Here is a 21799-nt window from a genome sequence, read left to right on the forward strand (position 1 = left end):
AATGTGGACACTGCCTTTTCGTGCTTAACGGGCATAAGGTCCAAACAATTCCCAAGCCTAATACTTAACATGAAGAGGTCGGTACATCTTTTTAGATCCTCCATTTTCTTAAAAGAATTCATCACAAAAACCACCTTGAATGTTGCGGGGTTTTAGTGACCCGCATTTATCTTAAGGGACAGTAAGTAGCCGTGCACTGCAATTTACCAAGAGAGTCCCACTTCGATAGCGCCAATTACACTTATTCGGAAAGATTTCCACTGGTCCCAGGAGCCGATGGGGCACTTGAAGTGTGACAAACAGTGCGAGAAGAGAGGACGATGCCCGAAACTGCGAAGCTGTTGACCTGGAGGAAAAGCCCGACATTCTTCACCTCCCAGCGTCCACTTTGTTCTTACGACCCCTCGCCGCTGAAGGCGATCTCGTCTTCACAGTATTTACAGCTCGGCGCAGTTAAAAAGTAGAAAGACGCAAAGCTGTTTTTTTCATCTCTTTTAATATCAAGGTGCAGCGCGTTCCTCTTAAGTTGAATGAGGAGCCCAGCACACACAAAAATCTCCTACTCTTAGGAAAATTAATTCTATTAAGTACGGAACTCAACCGAACCTTAGCCCCAATTTGATATCCTCATCTGGAGTTGTCTTTTATGAATTTATACAAAGGAAATAATCACCCCAACAATTCTTTAAACAATCAAAAAAGAATATATTATAAATCAAACAAAACAATAAACATCCTTTAAATCCTTGTCAAATCTATAATAACTACACAAACCCTAATTAATATGCCACCCCCTTAAACACTCTATAATATACTCCCCAGAAAACGGCGAAACAGCAAAGAAAGCAAGCAAGCAAGGAAAAGAAATGGAAAATTACCCTATTTACAAACAGCTTGTTCTTGTTTTAAAGTCTAAATTCACACAGCCTGGGAAATCTGCAATGAATCCAGTGATCAAGTCAGATACTGTACGTTCCGCTGACTCGTATACTGAATTTAAATGTAAAAGAAGCAATCTCACTGGCCTGGCGACGATTCCTTTGTTGAAGGAAGAAGTCCGTCTCACCCGGGTGTCTTGGCGTCAGTGTCCGTCCATGGCCGACGCCCGCACCATAAAAGCAAAGTAAAGCCGTGTGCTCCGAAGGTCCTTTGAGGTTAGCCGGCACTCCTTCTCCATGCACCCAATTGTCCTTATTACGGAGTCTCACTTGCCTTACCGCTGGCTTCTTCTTTACATTCACCTTCCCAGTTCCTTATTTAAACAGTCTTTTTTCTTCTTTTCAATATCAGTAAAATAACTCTCACACAAATAATAAGTTCCTATATTATAATATGTTCCGTGGTCATACGTAATTTCCATTACCCGTGGTCATACGTCATTTCCGTTTCAAACACGAAAAGAATTTTTTTTATATAGATAAGATATGTGGGCATAGAAGTATTACTTCATGAATTCAAACTATGACTAAAGTGTTACTTTTATTCTTACAAGAGGTTCAAAATTAAATAAAATTGATTGAATTAATGCAACTCATTTCATATTTCTATAGTTGGAGCAGAGGTGGATTAGGCAACTGCCTCAGGGTCACACAGTGAGTCATTGCTAAAGACTGAAGTAGAATCCTTGAAACCCACATTCCAGTGTAAACTCACAGTTTTTCAGTCACCTACAGAAGCATGAAATGAGAAGTAAAAAAAAATACAGAAACAGCAGCAGCATTTTTTTAACTGTGCATTTTTAATGCTGCCTGACAGCAGAGTGATAGCACTATGACATAAAAGCTTTCTGTGCTGACAGTTTCAGGTTCGGTGAATTTGCTTTACTGACAGGCATTATTACAAGAGCCCTAGTCGCACAATAAATAAAACAGCAAAGGTAGGCTTTTATTGTGATGAATTCAGTGTGTTGTGTCTGACATATAGGGCAATTAAAAAGGTAAAAGGACATTACATCTTACTACAGTCTTGTTTTCCTTTCTGAAATTATAATCACATCCATAATCGCTTTATAAAATAACGCCTTGTATTTAGCTGGACACAACCTGATACAGTGTAGCTGAAAATCAGGTATACTGTTAGTCTGTCTCTTACAATGAATGGAATAAAAGGAGTGTAGAAGTACATTTACGTTTTTGTCTCTCCTGACAATGTCTGGGCATGCTCCTGATGAGACGGTGGATGGTGTCCTGGGAGATCTCCTTTCAAACCTGGATCAGGACATCCATGAGTTCCTAGACAGTCTGTGGCGCAACTTGGTGGTGTCAGATGCACCCATACATAATGTCCCAGAGGTTCTCAATTGGATTCTGGTCTGAAGAACGTACAGACCAGTCAGTCAATGGCATCAATTCCTTCATTATTAAGGAACTGCCTACACATTTTGGCCACATGATGCCTGCGCCAGGAGGAGCTCAGGGCCCACTGCACCAGTGTAAGATCTGACAATGCCTCTTAGGATTTCATCCTGGTACCTAACAGCATTCAGAGTACCATAGCCTAACGTGGAGGTCTCTGTGACCCTACAAGATTTGCTTCCCCAGACCATAACTGACTCACCGCCAAACCAGTCATGCTGGATGATGTTTCAGGCTGCATAATGTTTACCACAGCACCTTCAGACACTTTCATGTCTTTCACATGTGCTCAGTGTGAACCTGCTCATCAATGAAGAGAATTGGTTTCCAATGGTGGGGCTGCCAATTGTGGTATTCTTGGCGAATGCCAAACAAGCTGCACGATGTTGGGCTGAGAACACAGGTCCCACTAGAGGACGTTGGTCCCTCATGCCACCCTCTTGGAGGGTATTGCTGGATTGATGCCCTTCTATGGCCCCATCCAGCTCTCCTCATGTAATGGCCCAGCTCCTGGTTTCTCCACTATGTTCCTGAGACTACACTGGGAAACACAGCAAACCTTGCTCCTCGTCCACAAAAACATTTGTTGAGCAATAGAGTTGACTAAAAAATTGACATTGACTTAAATTCATTACAGTAGTGGAAGTTACAAGAGGTAAAATACCAAGTCCTAGCTGAGTTAGCTGCAAAATGTTTACCATCCCTGACCACTACTGAGCATTTTGAATATTTACTTTCTACATCTGTAGTTAATAAAAAAAGAGCATCTGACCAGTTTGAATAAACTGGTGTGCTTAAGCAATTTGGCTTAATAAATAATCAGAAAATCAATAATGTCTTATTTATTTATCTTCATATCATTTTAAAGACACTACTATTGACATAATCAAATTGTTGGACTAAATTGCATTGTGATGTGGCTTAAAATTTAAAATAAAAAAGCTTACTTTTAGCTGTTGATTGATTAGTGTTTCACTGTTTATTCAGTTGTTTCTGTTACTCAAAACTATCAATGAACTAACAGAAAAAATTAACATGCCTAAGCAAGTGGTTATAAAAATTGTTTTCTATTAAGAAGTAATCACTACGTTATTTATGCTCTGTAGAAAAATATGAATATCCTTGAAGGATGCCACATAAAATTTTGATTAAGTTAATTTTGATTAAAAAGTGTATGTATGCAATTAATTAAGATTACTTTTTTCATCGAATTGCAGCCCTAGTTATCAGTGCTTGAAATGACTGAATTTTAATTTGTTATTCACATATAACTGAAAAGCCTCATTTTCAGCAGTTCCTTCAGTGTCCTAATGATAAACTTCCTTATGCTTAATTAGTCCTATTTGAATGGTAACTGATTATTAGAAAACCTTTGTAATTACAGAGCACCACTGATGTTGATTGCAAAGTACAGGCATTCCTAAAGTTAAGCTCTGGGTTCCAAAATAGCCAAAATAAAAGAGCTTTCTCAAGAAAAATGTCAGTCAAATGCTGTTTGTTTGGTTTTTTTTTTTTTTTTGCAAAATAAAGGTTATTCCATTAGACAGTTTGCCAAAAACTGAAGATTTCATACAAAGGTGCATGTTATTGTATTGAGAGAAGAGGGCAAACTGGATTTAACTGGGACAGAAAAAGAAGGGGATGACTCAGATGTAAAATAGTAAATTAAAAATTAGTCATTTCAAGCAGTAATAAACATTACGAGAAACACTAGTAATGTCTTAGATGTATTTTATAAATCAATTTAATGGTATCTTGATAAAAAAGGTTTTGATGTGAAAAGGTAAAAAAGGGTATTATGCGAAGCATACCTGGCAAAAAAGACATTTCAGATTATCTACCAGCAAGAATTGCTGATTTAAAATAACTTCAGAGAATGTATATATTTGTAAGTCCACAGGTCAACAAACTGTATAAATGGAGATGATTTAGTTCTATGGCTGCTTTCCCTAGAAGGTGGTGCCTGCCAAGGTGACTCTAAAAGCACATTGTAGAATGCTCAATGAGAAAAAAAAGAAGAGTAACAGCTGAAGACTTGGAACAGGTTAACATCTCTTCTCATGAGTCTGCTTTACACAAAACATTGAACAGGCATGGTGCCCCAGGCAGGGCACCAAGGAGGAAGCCACTGTTCTCCAAAAAAAAGCATTTCTCCACACCTGAAGATTGTCAAAAAGCAGCTTGACACCCCACAATGCCGTTGGGGGAATATTTTGTGGGCTGATGAAATTAAGGTTGAACTGTTCAGGAAGAATATGCAGCAGTGTGTAAGGCATAAAAAGGAGAACGCATGCCAACATGAAAACATTGTTCCAGCGGTGAAGTATTGTGGAGGAATGATCATGATTTAGGGCTGCTTTTCTCAAGTTTATCAAGGTATCCTACAGGATAATGGCAGAGTGGGTATCCAGCAGCTGAAGCACAGTAGAGGCTGGGTGATGCAGCAGGACAATGTTCCTGAACATCAAAATAAATCTACTACAGAATGTCATCAACAACAACAACATTTATTTATATAGCACATTTTCATACAAAAAGTAGCTCAAAGTGCTTTACATAATGAAGAAAAGAAAAATAAAAAACAAAATAAGAAATTAAAATAAGACAACATTAGTTAACATAAAAAAAAGAGTAAGGTCCGATGGCCAGGGGGGACAGAAAAAACGAAAAAAAACTCCAGACGGCTGGAGAAAAAAATAAAATCTGCAGGGGTTCCAGGCCACGAGACCGCCCAGTCCCCTCTGGGCATTCTACCTAACATAAATGAAATAGTCCTCTTGGTAATTAGGGTTCTCACGGAAGGACTTGATGATGATGGTCATGCAGACTTCTGGCTTTTAATCCATCACTGTTGGAACATCACGGTGCTTTGAATAGATGGTGGTGGCACAAGCCACCACCAAAAGGACACCGGAAAAGGAAATAGAAGAGAGTAGGGGTTAGTACAGATTTTAGAGCCACCATGAATAGTTATTATAATTAATTGGATATACAGAGTATCAGGATTTAAATTACAGTGAAGTAATGAGAAGGCCATGTTAAAATAATGTGTTTTCAGCAGTTTTTTAAAGTGCTCCACTGTATTAGCCTGGCGAATTCCTATTGGCAGGCTATTCCACATTTTAGGTGCATAACAGCAGAAGGCCGCCTCACCACTTCTTTTAAGTTTTGCTCTTGGAATTCTAAGGAGACACTCATTTGAGGATCTGAGGTTACGGTTTGGAATATAAGATGTCAGACATTCCGATATATAAGATGGAGCGAGATTATTTAAGGCTTTATAAACCATAAGCAGAATTTTAAAGTCAATCCTGAATGACACAGGTAACCAGTGTAGTGACATCAAAACTGGAGAAATGTGCTCGGATTTTCTTCAATCATCAATGTGAACCTGTTCTCATCTATGAAGAGAACAGAGCACCAATGGTGGAGCTGTCAACTGTGATATTCTCTGGCAAATGCCAATTCAGCTGGACAATGATGGGCTGTGACCACAGGTCCCACTAGTGGTCGGGCCCCCATGCCACCTTCATGGAGTCTTTTTCTGACAGCTTGGTCACAAATATCTACACCAGTAGCCAGATGAAGTTCCTTTTGTAGGGTAAAGGCAGTGCTCTTCCTGTTCATCCTTATACAAAGGAGCAGATATCAGTCCTACTCCTGGGTTGATGCCCTCCTACTGCCCTGTCCAGCACATGTCTGTCACCATTACCTGCAAAAACTATTCCCTTTTTGGGGGGTGTCTTGCTATTGCCTCTCCATTGCACCTATTGCCACTTTCATTTGCGCTAAAGCAGGTGAAGTTTATTCAAAATCACTTGTGCTTCCTAACTGGACGATCGATATTCCTGAAGCTTAACTGACTTGGTGTTAGACTGTGATGATTAAGTGTTCCCTTAATTTTCTTAAGATATATATATTTCGCAGTTAGAGCCCATTGCCTAGATAACTTGGTAATGGTCACCCATTGAGTCTAGACTTGAATGAACAGTCCATCCATCCATCCATTATCCAACCCGCTATATCCTAACTACAGGGTCATGGGGGTCTGAATGAACAGTCCTTTAGGTTAAATATTTTTTTTTTGTTTTTTACTCTCTCCTATTAGTTTGGGAATGGATCCCAGCTCAGACTCTGCCCATCACAAAGGCTTTCAACAGACTGGTGTTTTGTAGACTGTAAGTTCATACTGACCCTGCTTTTTATTTATGGTTTTATAAAACTGTGCATTTATCATTTTTTTTCTGAAATGTCTTATTCCATTCCAGGGTTGCATAGTACAAAAATATTTATCCCCTTCCTGCGTAAGGCAGATAGGGTGTCATTCCATCACAAGCAACACTCATACTGTACATACTGGGTAAATTTAGAGTTGACAATTAATATATAATATGGAATGGCAGTTGTAGTAGTTAGAAAAAGCCCATGCAGACAGAAGGAGGTCACAAATTAAAACCGGGTATCTTGGGCTATGAGGAAAACAACACTAACGACTGTGCCACTATGCTGCCCAGTATTTTCATGTGACTATTAAATGGTAAACTAGGAACAAAACATAACATTATTTTTGTCAAGCGTGGTTAGCACAGGGCACATCAGTGTGATCATACTATAAACTCTGCTGAGTGGTTTGAAAATGTTAGTCATTCAAAGGATCCAAACCATATACAAACTCATCAAAAGAAAGTATGCTGGCAAATGCAGATATTCTCTGTGAGCACAACAAAGTTTAAAAATGAATGGAGATTATTCAGTTCATCTTGTACCTAAAAGCAATACTAACCCAGTCACTGAATTAGTTTATTTCTTAAAAGATGGGTAAGCTATGCAAAAAAGGTGTCATATGCACAAACCCATACTTCATCATAAGAAGTCGCTTGATGCCATGACATTGCTTAGCAGTACATTCTGAACTGATCAGTCTGTAAACCTTATTATAGATGAATATAGTCTGCACAAAACTTAGACAAAAGAGTGGCATTAGCTCCACATGTCAGGCGTTATGATTTATCCTGGTTAGTGACATAAAATGGAAAACGTAGTTCAACAGCTATGGCTACTTCAATGCTCATATTTGGAAATGTTCTGTACCACATTAACATTCTCAAATAATTCAAAATTCGGTGATTCCCCTCTATATTTGTGTTTTATACCCTAGGAATTGTATTTTTTTTTTTTATAATATGATAACATACAGAGACCTGGGTTGTAATTTCAATTCACCAATGAAGTTTCCACCTTCTCTTGTTGTACGCATTCACCTTTCGTTTGGTGCTGTTTTTTGCTTCCCACATCTCAAAAGATGTGTTAGATTAAATGAAGACTATAAATTGGTCCCCTATGAGGGTGAGTGCCATTTGCTGGCTCCCTCCACACTAAAGTTGATTAAGTCGGGAAAAGAATGAGATAACCTAGAAAAAGAAAGAGCAATACTAATAACTCTAATAAGATTATACTTGAAATACTGACAACTTTGGGATTCAATCATTATTATCATCACTCTTATAAACTGAGCACCTCAGTAGCAAAATAATGAGCTTAGCTGACCAGACCTGCCTATCACCAGCAGATTTTTCTATACCTTTCTTAGGAATATTTAGGCATTCCCAGCACAAGTGAGAGATATAATCCCTCCAGCATGCTCTGGCTATGCCCATTGGTATCCTTCTTGTGAGCTATACCTTGTTCATCTCCTGTGTGAAGCACCCAGGAAGCTTTCTAACTACATGTCCATCTCAACTTAGCTACTACCCATCTGTAGAGACAGATGATGATCTGCTTCTCTAAATGGATCCTCTGTGATCCTCTCATATTGCTGAGCTATGCATCCTATTATGGAGAGTGAACCAAGCAACTCTGTGCAGCAACATCATTTCAGTCACCAGCACTGAAAGTATCATTCTTACAATCACTACACAGAGTTCATGGCCATAGATAAACTGACAACTTTGTCGGCAGGTTTAGTCCTTGGTTCACCACCATAGTCTTTTAAAGTTAGTAAAACTGCTGCTGGTGCACCACCAGTTCATCTGTAACCTCTTAATCACTTCTACCCTTATTCAAGAACAAGACCCCAAGGTACCCAAATTTCTCCATTTTGGGCAGATATTCACCACATACCTGCAGGGAATACCCCCTTCTTTTCTGGAAAGGGACCATGGCCTCAGATTTAATGGTGCTGATTCATATCCCAACTACTGTACATCACATTCATCTGTCAACATTTCTGCTGTACACCAACATTTACAGTTTGATAAGCCCAAGAAGACAACATCATCTGCAAACAGACAAAATGCAACACTTGGGTTCAAAAACTGGGTACCTTCCAAACTTTGACTACACCTTTTTAGCTTTCCCTTGAAAATCAAAAGTAGGAGAAGAGACAAGATGCACTCCTGGCAGGTTTCAATGCCAACATGCAGTAATCTTGAATTAGTACCAAGTATTTGAACATACCACTCATGTACCAAATACAGGGACTGAATGGCATGTGTCAGTGGCCCTACAATCTCATATTCTTCTAGCACCGTTCACAACTTACCACAGGATACAAGTTTTTTCCAAGGCCACAAATGTTTAAACAGGACTGGCAACCTCCCCCTGACCTTCCCCTGAACCTTCATATTTCTGTGAAAGAACTAAGAGTTAGTGAAGTGTGTTATAACCAGGATGGAAATCACATGTGCCTTTATAAACAGGAGGTTCACTTGTCAGATGCAGTCTCTATTCAATGACTCCAGAACAGGTTTTTCCAAGGAGGCTCACAAGTGTGACCCCTCAGTACCTAGAAAACACCTTTTCTGTGCCCATACTTGAGTCAGTTGTCCACAAGAAACTGTCTGGTGAACACCACTTAACAGCACCAGAAGTGTGGCCTGATATTCCAGATCCAAGTTAGATTTAATTTTAAAAAATCATTAATGTAAAATGATAATGGTTTGTTCTTTGTCTTAGACTAGTTTTTCAGGTCAATTCTATCAGGAGAACATATCTCCAGGAAACATAGCTCTAAGGATTATTGAGACAACCAGGCCGAGTTCACAATACTAGTGATCAATCAGAATTGAAATGTGTTTTAAAAATGTGTGTGTGTGTATATATATATATATATATATATATATATATATATATATATATATATATATATATATATATACACATATTGAATATTAGTATAATATTTATATATACAGTATATTAATATATAAATAGCATACATTTTCTTTTGAAAGTTCATTGCTTTGTTTAACTAAGCTAATATTGTTTATTTTGAATTTCTCTTCAGTTACATCTACTGATCGCTTCTATCTCATAAACAGAGCTCAGGTATGTTCTGTATTATTTTAGATAATTATAATATTGTCATTCCTCAGGTTACATATCTTAATGAATATAATTATATTAAGATACTTAACAGAAAACTGAAGTCAGCTTCCTTGATATACTCCTTACTCCGGTCTATAAGGATGTCTACATTTAAAATATAACAAACAATATACAAAAGATGTAGTTGTGGTGCTGCACCAAAAAGAACATTTTAATTGCTGGACATTGTCTTAAAATGTACAGTGCATTATGTGACAAGTGAGGGGTTCACTGCTTATCTCTGCTTAAATTTCTGTGATGAAAGATTGTCCCATATAAATAAAAAATATCCTTATACTCATTGGAATACTATAAGGTCAAAAGTACAATACAATTTCTGTGTATCTGGTACTCATTTTGAAAATCCTCATGAAAATAAATGTATTATATTTTGATTTTTTCCTGTATAGCTCTTTAGTGTCTCTTCTCTTAAATTTGTTACCTCCCCCTGTAGATCAGTTGTTCTCAAGTTGGAGACCCAGTGTGGCTGCAGATTTTCATCCAAACTAACTCCTCCCTTAATTAATGAAGCAGCTCTATTTGTCATTTTCTGTTTAGTTGTGAATTCAGAGATTACAAAGCTGGGTTTGCTAAATATTATTAAAATATAGAAGGCATTTGTGTGTACTACTAAGTGAAAATGTATTGTTTTTTTAAGATTTTCTTCACCCTTATTTCACTTTTCCTGGTGTTCTGGTTATTTGGGCTGTTGTTTTTCAGTGACATTCAGTGTCATTTTGCACTGTTGTCTACCCTGTTTGCCTTTGTCATTGTCTAGATATAATTAAGAGACCAGGCCACACAGAAAAAGCTGGATACTAAAAAATGACTAAAAGAGATATTAAAACAATAACAAAAATAGAAATAAGTAACTCTGGTAATATTGTGCTTTTGTGAATGCTGAGTAAGAGAATGAAAAAAAGGACAAGCTAATCAAAGAATGAGATTAATAGGAGGGAAAATGAATCACTGATTTTGAAACTGGGTGGAACAAAAACCTGCACCAACAAGGCTAAACCTGACAACCACTACTGTAGGTACAATCTTCAATAAAATGAGAGGTAACACTTTAGCTTAGGTACTACAAAAATGCATCTACTGTATTTCTCATTTATTCTTATGTAACAAGACCTAATCCTACACCTCTTCAGGTTTTCATTACACTTATAAAGCATCAGTAAAGTGTTTCTTCATCTCTGTAATGTGACCTATTAGTAAAACATCACTTTGGAGTGGTCTGAGGTGGCTTAACTGAGACACATTTATCTTGATATTTTATATTTAGTATAAAACTTGTTAATCCTTCAGATTAACAAGTCATTTTACCATCATGTCAATATGCCACATTGCAACGAGATAAATAACCCATCTACTGATATTTTATAAGTGTTATGAAGACCAAAAGAAGCCATTGTTAAGGTCTTGTTACATAAAAATAAATGAGTAATAGATGCATATTTATAGTACCTAAACTAAAGTGTTATCAAAATAGATTCATACATTGGAAACTGTGGTGTAAATGATAAGAAAAGCTCCCAGTGAGTACACATCTTATGGCACATGTTCTTTCATTTTAAATAAAGAACACTATAATAAAACTAATCATTCCAGTTTGTATTTAGTTAATTTTTCATTTGTTTTAACTAGATTTACAGCAGTAATTTATGTTTTGATGTGGGCAATTGGTCACAAATTTGTACTGATTTTTTTAAATTCATTTCAGGAGCACCTCCACTTTGTAACAGAAATATCTCAGGATGAGGTTTTCATTTTAGAGAATCAGTTATTGGGGAAACAGGCTGAAGCTAACTCAGGAATGCCTGACATCATGGTGGAATCCAGCTCGGAGTAAGTTTAAAAACTTAACAAGTAATACTTTGCATTGCTTCTGCTTATTACACATACTGTACCCCCACTGGACAATACTTGCGCAATTATTTGGTTGTAAACATTCTTCACACACACGCTGTTTAATCCTCATAACCAATGATAGGGCATTTCCAGTGTTTATTACACTCTGCACATGAAAAAAGTAATTTTTTGCTGGGTCTGCCACTGAGCATTCAACATTTTTAATCACTCCTGCAGTGTGGGATACTGGTTAAGGCTCCTAACCTGAAACCACCACAGAGAGAGTAAGACAGACAAAGTAAATAAGCAGGTTGGCAAAGGGCTATGCTAGTGAGTGCTATGTGAGGCCGCATGTGTATGGTAACAGCGGATTATTTACAGGACTGACTGCTTTTAAACATGTTCTTTAATCTCAAAACTGTATTTTTTAATAATCACACAATGTGATAATATTGAGGCTTTAATTTAAAAAGAGGACAATCTACATGAGGGCGGCACGGTGGCGCAGTGGGTAGCGCTGCTGCCTTGCAGTTGGGACATCTGGGGACCTGGGTTCGATTCCCAGGTCCTCCCTGCATGGAGTTTGCATGTTCTCCCCGTGTCTGCGTGGGTTTCCTCCGGGCGCTCCGGTTTCCTCCCACAGTCCAAAGACATGCAGGTTAGGTGGATTGGCGATTCTAAATTGGCCCTAGTGTGTGCTTGGTGTGTGGGTGTGTTTGTGTGTGACCTGCGGTGGGTTGGCACCCTGCCCGGGATTGGTTCCCTGCCTTGTGCCCTGTGTTGGCTGGGATTGGCTCCAGCAGACCCCCGTGACCCTGTGTTCGGATTCAGCGGGTTGGAAAATGGATGGATGGATGGAAAATCTACATGACATTAAATAAAAACAGAAAAATGGTAAGAAACTTTATTTTCACAGGCCTTTCCACAAAGTCTGCATTTACCAAACCTTTAGCCCACCTCTAGCCATTTCACATCATACAAATTACCACACTTAACTGAGAAACTTAGTAATGAAGAGTGGTTTGGGAAATTCATTTTAAAGTGCTAAGTATCTAGTTCAGTTCCCACCTCTTGGTGTGATTCTGAGTAAGACATTCAATTTATTTGTATCCCATCTGTGAAAATATATGGATGCTGATACTGTACATCACCTTGAGTTAAGGCACCTGCCATGTAAGTTATAATTGCTGAGCTGAAAATGGAACAGAATGGCAGTAAACATTAGGAAGACACTGAATCCTGTAAATGGCATATAAGGTACAAGATGATTACAATGAGTAAGTAAAGTTTGTATCTGATTGTTTCAATTTATACTAAACATTTCTCTTTCTTTGATCCAGTGTGATTGCAATGCTTGTTTAGGTTTTCATTTTATTAGCAGATGTATATAGTCAAGTCATTACTTATTTTCATACCGGACTGCATCGAACACAATCAGCTGTACACAATACACTATGTACAGTAGGTCAACTCTTGTGATACGTGTATTCATGATCCACAGATCAGCCTATTTGCAGATTTGTCATCAAGAATTAAATGCAAAGTTTTGCAACCTATTGTGGAAAATCACATAACACACTGTACTGCTACTTAAATGGACTGCAATGAACCGCAGATCTCTGAAACCATGGGAGTACTGCGCCATTGGGCAGCTTCGATGGTTTTGAAAGTGAGCCATAAGAAGCCATTAGGATTGCAATCTGTGATGTTTTGTTTCAGCGCTTCACTGCACTATTAGATTACAATTACACCCATTGGATTACAGTTTCTACTGGATTTATGTTGTCTTCTGCCCACTTGTTCATGCGATGTCATCTGTGTTAGAAAATGTCTTTATCTGCAGAGCCATTCCAACTTCTACAAATCTTCACTTATATCAGCAACACACCAGGATAAAATTTTACATAATATTCAGGAGCTTGTTCACAGGCGATTTCATTTCATAAATACTCCACCATCATCTGCATCTGTGAAACTGGACTGTGAGTGTCACAAGTGTTTATCGTTTATCATTTTGTGCTTTATTTTTTTGTATCTGTAACAGTAATCATTTTTGTCACTTACTACCATAAATATATACACAAAACCATTATGATAAGTTACATTTTGTTGAAAGTTATAGTTCATTAAAGAACTGGTAAGCTACGCAGTTTATCTGGGAGATGCCATGTGTCTTGGCAGCCTGCCCACACACATGATTTGCTTGCACAGTGATCATTCTTTTCTCATTAGGTTTTGCATCATATTTAGTGCAATACAGAAATCATGGACAAAAAATGTATTTGTGAATTTTCACATTTGCAGTTGTCCTACACCCCTAACCCATCTGAATCCCACAGGATAGAACTGTATAAAATGCACGGTGCTCGTGTACTTGACTCATTTGTCCCAAGTACATTGCCCAAGAACTCTTTTGTTCTTTCAAGTAGAATTTTATAAATACAGTATGTCACAATGATCTTGCATCTTATGGGGTGCTCTCCAGGTATAAACTCATTAAACAAATTCATTTTTACTGTTCTCTTTACAGAAAATTCATAAAGTTTGTCATTTGGTCAATGTCTTTATTTTTCCCATGTGTGGATTACCTTTCCCAACATTCAATAACAGACTTTTTTAGAATGTCTTTGTAAACCTAACCGGGCCGGTAGTTTGAGAGTTTGATATGCTATCATGAACCTTTGAGAACCAAAATTAAAATGCTTTTGGCTTTATATACACATGGAAACATTTTTGGATGATTGAGTGTGAAGCGGCTGGGATGAGAATCAGCACCTCCAAATCCGAGACCATGGTCCTCAGCCGGAAAAGGGTGGAGTGCCCTCTCAGGGTTGGTAGCGAGATCCTGCCCCAAGTGGAGGAGTTCAAGTATCTCGGGGTCTTGTTCACAAGTGAGGGAAGAATGGAGCGTGAGATCGACAGGCGGATCGGTGCGGCATCCGCAGTAATGCGGGCATTGCATCGGTCTGTCGTGGTGAAAAAGGAGCTGAGCCACAAGGCGAAGCTCTCAATTTACCAGTCGATCTATGTTCCTACCCTCACCTATGGTCATGAGCTATGGGTAGTGACCGAAAGAACAAGATCGCAAATACAAGCGGCTGAAATGAGTTTCCTCCGCAGGGTGTCTGGGCTTTCCCTTAAAGATAGGGTGAGAAGCTCAGTCATCCGGGAGGGGCTCAGAGTAGAGCCGCTGCTCCTCCGCATCGAGAGGAGTCAGATGAGGTGGCTCGGGCATCTGATCAGGATGCCTCCTGGACGCCTCCCTGGTGAGGTGTTCCGGGCACGTCCAACCGGGAGGAGGCCCCGGGGAAGACCCAGGACACGCTGGAGGGACTATGTCTCTCGACTGGCCTGGGAACGCCTTGGGATTCTCCCGGAAGAGCTAGAAGAAGTGGCCGGGGAGAGGGAAGTCTGGGCATCTCTGCTCAAGCTGCTGCCCCCGCGACCCGACCTCGGATAAGCGGGAGACAATGGATGGATGGATGGATGGATTACTGAAATGATGTATATCTGTGTTCACTGAATTTGTGCCACATTCTCTCACTTCATTAGGAGTCTCCAGTTTACCAAATACACTTGTCTTTGGAGATGTGGGAGGAAAACTGGAGCACCTGAAGAAGAACCTCACACAGACACTGGAAGAACATACAAAACTGCCACTCAAAATCTTCCAAATGTATAATAACAAAGTACATTTTTGGTGGGCTGTTTGTCACTTGAAGTTAGTTTTTATGCTTGAGGGTAAACTAAAAAGTAAGGTAACAGTTAAAGATTCGATAATAAAACAGAATAACCAACAAAAGATAAGTAAAATATAAAACAGCTAATTCATTCTTAAAGCATATTCTTCAGGAAGTCTATAATCTTATTACATAATTCGCCTGCCTCCTCACTCACTCACGTCCGTCCGAAGCCGAATGCGCAGTCGCCTTCTGTGCACGTCCGAAGCTGAATGCGCAGTCGCCTTCTGTGCAGCTGCCTGAAAAACCTTACGAGACCGACATCCAACCCCAACATCATGGCAGGCGGCGGATTTATGGCCGCAAAAATTCAAAGAGAAAGGCGACTTCGATTAAAGCTCTAGAGGCCTGAAAGGCGATTTCGACTATAGCTCGAGGCCTAATTACCCATTCTGATTCAATTACGCATTCATTCAATACACTTATATCAGGTTTGTGGTGCTTATACTTACAGTATTACTATTCCATATTGTACTGGAACATTCATCATTCAATATTATACTATAGGCCTGGAAAATTCATCAACTAACAGTACAAGCCTGTACAGTAATGAGTAAAGCGGACTACAATCATTACAAAACAACTTCTTTGTTACTTATCATTTGTTTTTCATGCACTGCTGACACAAACTAGTGCCCGTTTCATCTTATGTTGTCGAAACGGGCTCTTTGTCTAGTTTCTTTATATCTTGTTGCAATTAAAGTGGATATACATCTTCTAATTCAGTTTTATAGAGGGCAGCGTGGTTATGCAGTGTTCAGCGCATCCGACTTACAACCTCAGGAGCTGAGCGGCTGTCTCTGCAGAGTTTGCACATTTGTCGTGTTTGTCTGGATTTTAACCAGGTGCTCCACTTTTCCCTCAGATTCCAAATATGTGGATGTTGGGTTAATTGGTAGTTTTAAATTTACCCTGTGTGAGGGAGAACACTTAGTGCCAGGATAGTATCTGCCTTTCCTGTCCTGTAATGAAATAAGCAGCATGGGGAAAATGAAACCAGTAAATAAATGGAATGTAGTCTGTGTGTCACTTAACAATATCAAAGTGTGAAAGTAGATGGCATATGATGAATATGTGATGGAATATGATAATCTATGATAGAGAAGGAGGAGGAATGAACCACCATTATACAGGATATCTTGAAGGACACATCATTGTCAGGTAAATTAGCCTTAAGTCAGGGTCAGAAAGTAAGATGAATGACCATGTCACATGATCTGAATTGTAAATAGTGGAAGAGCAGAAACTGACTTGGTGTTTTGGAGAAAAGAAAAATAAAACATCCAGGACCTAGACAGACAGACAGACAGACAGACAGACAGACAGACAGACAGACAGACAGACAGACAGACAGACAGACAGACAGACAGACAGATAGATAGATAGATAGATAGATAGATAGATAGATAGATAGATAGATAGATAGATAGATAGATAGATAGATAGATGGTACTTTATTTGTCCAAGGGGGACATTTTCCTTTTTTAGAGAGCCTCAATAAACAAATAAATATTATAACAACTAGATACACACCTGAATTAATAAAAAGAAAGAAACCTTTGATAACTTGGTTAAGTAACTTGGGTCTAAATTCTGTAAAAGATTGTGAATGTAAGTGTTCTATGAAACAGAGAGTAGGAAGCATGAACTGATTAAGGACAGTCTCCATTTTAACTCAAGCCAAAGTTGTAAGTGGTAATGTGGTACTAATGTCAGTATTTAAAAGTAAGCCTAAGCAAAATTTAAAAATAAAACCATTCCTTCCTTGTTTAAGAAATTAAAAAATCTGAAGCATTATAAAAGAATTTTGAAATTCAGACTTGAATATATTACAATGTTAATGTGGCCAATTGTTTGACGCACTGGCAATCAAGTAGTGTGTACATATATAAATATAATACAATGCCCTCCATAATGTTTGGGACAAACACACATTTTTCTTGATTTCCCCCTCTACTCCACAGTTTAAAATTACAGATCAAACAATTCTGACATGATTAAGGTGCACATTGCTGATTTTCATTTAAGGATATTTTCTTAATTTTGGTCACATCTTGTAGAAATGCCTACACTTTTTATACATGGTCACATTTATCCTAAACAATGTTAGATCTGAGTTCAGTGTAAGGTCTAGTAACAAATTTTAAAAGTTATCTTTTGCTACAATAGATAGATAGGTGGAATAATGTAAATGAAACTGTGAATAAGCAATAGGATCAGGTGTCACAGGAACTGAAAGCAGCTTGTCTTCTGCCAAGTATTTCTCTGCCATGAAATATCAACCTGACTTTTCTAATGTTACAGTGCAAGGGCCTGAGACCAAAGCATCTGACAAACAGAGCACAATACTAGCAGCATGTCCTGTCCTTCATCATGTCACAACATTTAACTTCTCTACATCATCGTGGATGCACCCCAAGAATGAACAGTAACATAATTTTTTATTGTAGTAAATAAAATTACATTTAGTGCTATTTTCAACATTCTTATGTAAAATGTCTACCAATGCTTAGTGGTTTCTGTAGTGTGCTGGTTTCATTAATATAAAGTGTCAGATTTGCCAAGATGAATTCCATCAAATGTTTCTCCTCACGCTTACTTATGGTGATTACAAAGGGAAACCATGACATAAATTGATAGAGGCTGGAAGTACTGCCAATGTCTTTGTCATCACTAGTTATAACTTTTTCAAGCATAAAGTAGATATTGACGGAAGATTAGAAAAGTTGGGCATACTCTTTTTGCCAAAGTTTTTAATTTGTACCCAAAGTCTATATTTGAAGCAAGGTTGATCAAAAGACACATTGTCAGTTTCAGTGCCTCACAGAGTTATATATTACATCTAAAGTCAAAAAGTCTTTTTTCCCACCATTAGGTATTTTAATATAGTTTGTAATATAGATATAGGGAGGAGAAGATTTACCCCTCATGCATATTTCATTCACAGTTTCATAGATTATACTCTTAAGAGTATCTCAGAGAGTATCTCATGTGCCTTTCTACCTTTAAACCTCGGCAATTTTTAAATATTTTTGCCTGAGGCCAGGCACATTTTTGAGTCCACCCTCCCTTTATTTTAACCAGGCATGAAATGATACCTTTAATTCACATTCAATACATCTTTTGATACAGGCTTCATGATACAATAGTCCCACAACTTAAAAAACACAATATATATATTAAAAACAATAGCATATATAAATTATTCACAGATGTTATTTGAGCCCATCCGTAAATCATGTTTATTGAGTTTTGCTATTCCAAAATGAAATGCAAAACAAAATGTATCAATAGTTTCACTCATCCCAGAGGCTATTCTAACCAAAACTGGCAGATTCAAAATCTCCTAAAAAGTGCCGCCTGACCATTTTAAGTAAACTTAGGAGACATTAAACTGAAATTCTACATGTGTCCTATACCTTAAAAACATTCAAAAAATTACCAAAATTTTACAAACCCTTACCAGACAAATAGTTTGAGAGTGTGATGTGTTACCACAAATCTGAAAGAACGAAACCTGAAATGCTTATTTTTTATATACTGTGCACATTTTTGGACAATTAACTAATTATTGGCAAACTTAATGACATGTTCACCCTTTTTAACTAAACACTCGCAGTGCAAACTTAAGAGACATTAAACAGACGTAGTAACGCTTTCATAACATTCCAAAAATTAACATAATTTTACAAAATGACAAATCAATATACTGTATACACAATATGAAACATGAAATTCACAAATGCCAATATTATGCGCTGAGCCTGTAGCTTCGGAACGCTCATGTGTCGGTACAAGCTGTGTTATGTGAAATTTAAACCTTTCAATTTGATAATATTTTTCACATATTTAAAGGTAGTATATATATATATATATATATATATATATATATATATATATATATATATATATATATATATATATATATATATATATATATATATGAGACACTGGATGTTTAATTAATTCTTACTTACATACTTATCTCTCATTTTTTTGGATTAATATTTTCCAACAGTAAAGAATGCTGTTGCCTGAGGAACTGCCTTACTGCCACACCCCACACACTGGCCTTGCTGCTGCTATGCACGTTCATCAAAAGCCACATCTTCTCTTTCTTCATGCACCATGTGTCTCTCTACTCTACTTTACATTCTTCTTATCTTTTATGTTTACAGAGCAAACCTCTAAAGAACAGGGCTTGTGAAACTGATGTTGGTACATTGCCAAGAAAACAAAGCAAGTTCGAGATTGTCACCAATGAAGCGCTGAAGACTGCTGTTGCTCCCTTCAGTCAAAAGGAGAGTTGAGTGATGGATGTGGAACCTTGCAAACCTGCACTTTGGTGGATTAAGGCTTAACAGGCAATTTATTTGCCTTTCTCTGGAAGTGGAAAGCTGTGAAGAGTGCTTCATGTGTACTTGTGCTTTATGTTTTTTATTTAAATTCAAAAGTGGGGAAATTACAGCTGGTGTACTTCTGGAGTTTTATCTCCCCTGCTGGTTTCTTACCTTATGCCTATAAATTGGGACACTTTATTGTTCAATATAGGCTGTTATGCAAGGCTGACCATTCCAGGTTAGCTCATTACATTGCTGAACATACTGTGCACTCTCCAGTATTAACAGAAGCAGATCGAAAAAATCCAGAATAAAGTTTCAGATGAAGATGTAGGAATTTTTTTGAATATGAGCGAACAACTGATGCTTGCCTTATCGATATCTGTGGGCATCAAGTATGCAATGTATGGTCTGTCATCCAAGGTGTTTTTTTGTTTAATGTTCGCATTTGATCTAGTCAGTATGACTAGTAAATTAAAGATTAAGCCGCCATCTGTTGTGAAAATGAAGTTTTCCGTACAGCATGTTTATTTTTAAATAGGTTAGTACCTTCAAAGTTGCAGTCTCCTACATTCTGACACACTCTGCCACAGTCATTCACAGTGGTTGTGCTTTATAAACACCCACTCCTTCCAGTCCTTGGGACATGACCTGTAGAATCTGTCTGTCTTTCCATATTTTTATTCCTTTTGCAACCAAATTTTGGATTTCCTTGGTGAGCTGATGTCACTCTCAGTGTGAAGCTGTGTGTGTATGTGTGTGAATCCCACCTTAAACCTTTATGCATATGCACTGTAACTTTCTTCACAGTAAATTCTCATCAGATATTTTTCTCTGTCAGGTGTTAGTGTAACAAATGTTCACAGTGGGCCAAATTGCTTTTACAGATTACTTGTACCTGGATAAGCACAGACTAATAAAGCATATTTTTTATTTTTAACCTAAGTGGTCTGCTAATAGTCAGTTCCAGTCAATGATTTCTCCAGTCAAGAGTTCCAGCCTCTGGTGCTACTTAGCAGATATCCAAAGGAACTGTTAGTAATAACTCGTCTACTTTGAAAAAAAAGACATTCCCAAGCTTTTCCAGGTTCAATTTCATTCATGCAAGTGTGGTTAAATGAAGATTCCTATTATTACTTAAATTTAAAAAAATAATTATCTTCCAAGATGCCTCAGGGTTGTGCAGAAACAGTTGATTTTTTTTTGTGAAAACCTTGATATTTGGTCACAAAAATATTGAAGATGACTATAATTGTTCAAATGGTGTTGTATTTGTTTTGTACACACTGAATTCTGTTAAATGCATCTGAGCCATATTCAATGCAATATGAATGGGATACATTTCTGCATATTTGCATTATATTAATGTTTTAAAAGCTGGATAGCCGTAATTAATGGGCTTATTGTTGGATGGCATTTATTCTGTGAAAGTGGTTACAACGTACTTGTTTCTGGTTTTTAGTTTGAGGGCTTTAAATTCTATATACTCTTAATATGGAAAACATTTGGTTTTTTTCTCTCTGTTTTTCTAGCTTGTGCCAATTGTTGGATTTCAATTGCATTGGACTTTATGGAATTATTTTTGTCTTGCCTTCTAATCAAAGAAGAGACTGAAACATTTGAAGTATATGCTTGAAATCCTTATTTTTAATTTATTCAATGCACAGTAAGTTTCAGTGAATACATAAAGTAGGTGACAAGAATGTTTGGACTGTTGAAAAGCTTCCATTTTCTGTAATTTGGACACATACTCAAAATGCTTGTGTCCAGTGCATGGCCAAATGGTGACCTGGGTGCCGATTCCTGTGAAAATAAAAGCCTAAACACCGAAGGTGTTCCTATTCCTGCAGTTCATGATTCAATTATTTTTTTGCCCATATCATGTGAAAATTAATGAATGTGTATTAAAAATGATATGTACAAATATCTCTTGATTCTCCTGAGCACATTATCACTGATGCTATCTGAGGTGTTTCAGGTCATTCAACATCAGACACCCTTGCTCAGGTGACCCAACCATGGTTGATCAGGCCAAAGCTTGTGTTCAGGCAGCACTTGCTACTTCCCATGGGCCTCCTCTCCTGATCCAGAGCCATCTCCAGGCCTTTTCTGCTGCCTCTGTGATGTTCTTATTGGCTGTCCTCCTCCT

General features: G+C 37.8%; 1 protein-coding gene across 9 annotated transcripts in view; it reads left to right on the forward strand.

The window, feature by feature from the left end:
- The window catches only part of dgki (diacylglycerol kinase, iota), a 268192-nt gene extending 246697 nt beyond the window's left edge, over nt 1–21495 (forward strand). For 8 of the 9 annotated variants that reach the window (XM_028805890.2, XM_051933243.1, XM_028805906.2 and 5 more), the window contains 4 exons: nt 6463–6532; nt 9640–9680; nt 11443–11567; nt 19489–21495. In XM_028805890.2, coding sequence (XP_028661723.1) covers nt 6463–6532; nt 9640–9680; nt 11443–11567; nt 19489–19501 — 249 coding nt within the window. In that variant the 3' untranslated portion in view covers nt 19502–21495. Of the gene's footprint in view, nt 1–6462; nt 6533–9639; nt 9681–11442; nt 11589–19488 lie in introns of all 9 variants that reach the window. The other variant, XM_051933240.1, reaches the window with a different exon arrangement.
- The last annotated feature ends 304 nt before the right edge of the window (nt 21496–21799 follow it).

Source organism: Erpetoichthys calabaricus, chromosome 1 (assembly GCF_900747795.2).
Source record: "Erpetoichthys calabaricus chromosome 1, fErpCal1.3, whole genome shotgun sequence".
Lineage (NCBI taxonomy): Eukaryota > Metazoa > Chordata > Cladistia > Polypteriformes > Polypteridae > Erpetoichthys > Erpetoichthys calabaricus.